Here is a 2853-nt window from a genome sequence, read left to right on the forward strand (position 1 = left end):
CCCTTAATGGTAATTCCTCCTCCGCTACCAGTATTCGACTTAGGTGGTCAGCTACTAGATTCTCTGCTCCTTTTTTATCTCTGATTTTCAAGTCAAATTCCTGCAGGAGCAATATCCATCTTATCAAACGGGGTTTAGCGTCCTTCTTGGTCAGTAGATACCTCAAAGCTGCATGGTCAGAATACATAATTACTTTAGCACCTAGCAAATAAGGTCTAAACTTTTCTAAAGCAAAAATAACAGCTAAGAGTTCTTTCTCCGTAGTGGAGTAATTGAGTTGAGCGCCATTTAAAGCTCTAGAGGCGTAATATATTGCGTGCGCCGCTTTCTCCACTCTCTGTCCCAAAACTGCTCCCACGGAGTGGTCGCTGGCATCACACATAACTTTGAATGGGAGATTCCAATCAGGGGGTTGGATGACAGGTGAAGAAGTGAGTAGTTTTTTCAACTTCTCGAACGCTTCTTTGCACTCCTCGTTGAATTCAAAATTGACATCCTTTTGCAAAAGCCTGAAAAGTGGTGCCCCGATCTTTGAGAAATGCTTGATAAATCTGCGATAGAAACCTGCATGTCCTAGAAAAGAACGAACTTCCCGTACAGTTACGGGGTAAGGTAAAGCAGATATCACATCTATTTTAGCTTTATCAACCTCAATTCCTCTAGACGACACTACATGTCCTAGAACTATCCCGTGCTCAACCATGAAGTGTCATTTTTCCCAATTGAGCACTGGGTTAGTCTCAATGCATCTTTTTAAAATCAATGTCAGGTTATCTAAGCAATCGTCAAAACTATCACCATAGACACTGAAGTCATCCATGAATACCTCAATTATTCTCTCCACATACTCAGAAAAAATGCTAATCATGCACCTCTGAAATGTTGCAGGGGCATTGCACAATCCAAATGGCATCATTCGATAGGCAAAAGTGCCAAAGGGGCAAGTGAAAGTTGTTTTCTCTTGATCCTCTGGTGCAATTGCTATCTAAAAATAACCAGAGAAACCATCTAAAAAACAATAATAGGCACGACAAGCTAACCTTTCAATTATTTGATCGACGAATGGAAGAGGAAAATGATCCTTCTTGGTCACCGCGTTCAATTTGCGGTAATCGATGCACTGGCGCCAACCCGTAGGCTTTCGAACTGGAACGAGGTCCCCTTCATGATTTTCTTCCACAGTTACCCCTGCTTTCTTTGGCACCACTTGGACTGGACTCACCCACGGGCTATCTGAGATAGAAAAAATGATTCCCACGTCCAGAAGGTTGATTACCTCTTTCTTGACCACTTCCATCATGATGGGGTTCAATCTCCTTTGTGGTTGTCTTATCGGCCTAGCATCCTCTTCCAGGCGAATTCGATGCATGCACACGGACGGGCTTATACCCTTTATGTCCGCAATTGTCCAACCTATAGCTTCCTTATGCTCCCTTAGAACCCGTAGCAGCTTATCCTCCTCCCTGGGTGATAATTTGGATGAGATTATCACTGGTAACGTCCATTTTTCACCTAGATAGGCATACTTTAGATGCTCGGGCAGAGGTTTTAACTCCACTTCAGGTGCCTGCACGATAGAGGGTAATAGCTTTAGGTGTGGTTCAGGCACCAATATAGGAGCGACATCATACCTTAGAGAACTTTGGCCTAGTGATTGCAAGGCTCCAACCATTCTTTGCAAACTGACATCTAACTCCATTTCACAAGTTGCTTCCAGATCCAAATGTTTGGTGATTGCTGTCTCCAATTCATCCCTGCTATTAATTTCAAACACTTCTTGCACCAAAGGGTCGATTACACTCATAGCGAAAATAGCATTAGAATGACAAGGATATCTCATGGCCTCAAATATATTAAAATGAACTATTTCTCCATCAAATTCCATCGTTAGGGTGCCCTCACTAACATCAATTTTTGTACGAGCCGTGCTCAAGAAGGGCCTCCCCAACAAAATTGGTGATGGATTTGGAGAACGTTCATTACCCATATCAAGAATATAAAAATCAGCGGGGAACACTAAATTGTTCACTTGCACTAACACATCTTCTATCACCCCATCGGGATAAGCATTAGTCCTATCAGCCAATTGAATTATAATGCCAGTTTCCTTTAAGGGACCCAAATTTAGAGAAGCATAAATAGCCTTGGGCATCACATTTATAGAGGCTCCTAGGTCTAACATGGCATTCCTAATGCTAGTGTTCCCGATTTTACAAGGGATAGTGAACATACCTAGCTCTCCACACTTGGGCGGAAGTTTTCTTTGAAGCACTGCGGATACGTTCTCTCCCACAATTATCCTTTCATCTCCCCTCAATTTCTTCCTATTGATGCATAGGTCCTTCAAGAATTTGGCATACCGGGGTACTTGCTTAATTGCGTCAAGTAAGGGGATATTTATCTCCACCTTTCTAAACATCTCCAGAATTTCCTTTTTCTTGTTATGCTTTTTAAGCCTTTCCAACCTGCTAGGAAAAGGTGGTGGGTTAGGCTTAACTGGAACCACTGGGGTACGTATTACCTTTTTATTTATGCCGGGCGTTCCTTCTTCCTCAAGCTCCTTCTCAATGCGGTCCTCATTCTTGTCCTTCGGAGCTACTGGTGCTGGTCCTTCAACCTCTTTCCCACTCCTGAGGGTCATTGCACTTACATTCTTGGGATTCACCTCAGGTTGGGATGGCAGTTTTCCCTTTCCCTAGGAGTCCAGTCGGTTGACAATTGAGGCCAATTGACTCATCTGATTTTCCAAGTTTTGCATACGCGCCTTCGTCTCTTGACTGCTGGCCTCAGTGTCCTGCTGAAATTTCATAGTGTTAGAGGCTATGATTTTAACCATGTCTTCTAAGGACATAC

The 2853-nt window shown here is 43.1% G+C and overlaps 1 protein-coding gene across 1 annotated transcript; it reads right to left on the bottom strand.

Annotated features, from left to right (window-relative positions):
• Nucleotides 1-709: 709 nt before the first annotated feature.
• On the bottom strand, nt 710-2641 carry LOC113780157. Its single transcript, XM_027325971.1, has 2 exons — nt 1094-2641; nt 710-985 (listed from the first exon to the last, which is right to left on the bottom strand). The coding sequence occupies exons 1-2, from the start codon at nt 2639-2641 to the stop codon at nt 710-712; spliced, it is 1824 nt and encodes a 607-aa protein (XP_027181772.1).
• Nucleotides 2642-2853: the final 212 nt, after the last annotated feature.

Source organism: Coffea eugenioides, chromosome 8 (genome assembly GCF_003713205.1).
Source record: "Coffea eugenioides isolate CCC68of chromosome 8, Ceug_1.0, whole genome shotgun sequence".
Lineage (NCBI taxonomy): Eukaryota > Viridiplantae > Streptophyta > Magnoliopsida > Gentianales > Rubiaceae > Coffea > Coffea eugenioides.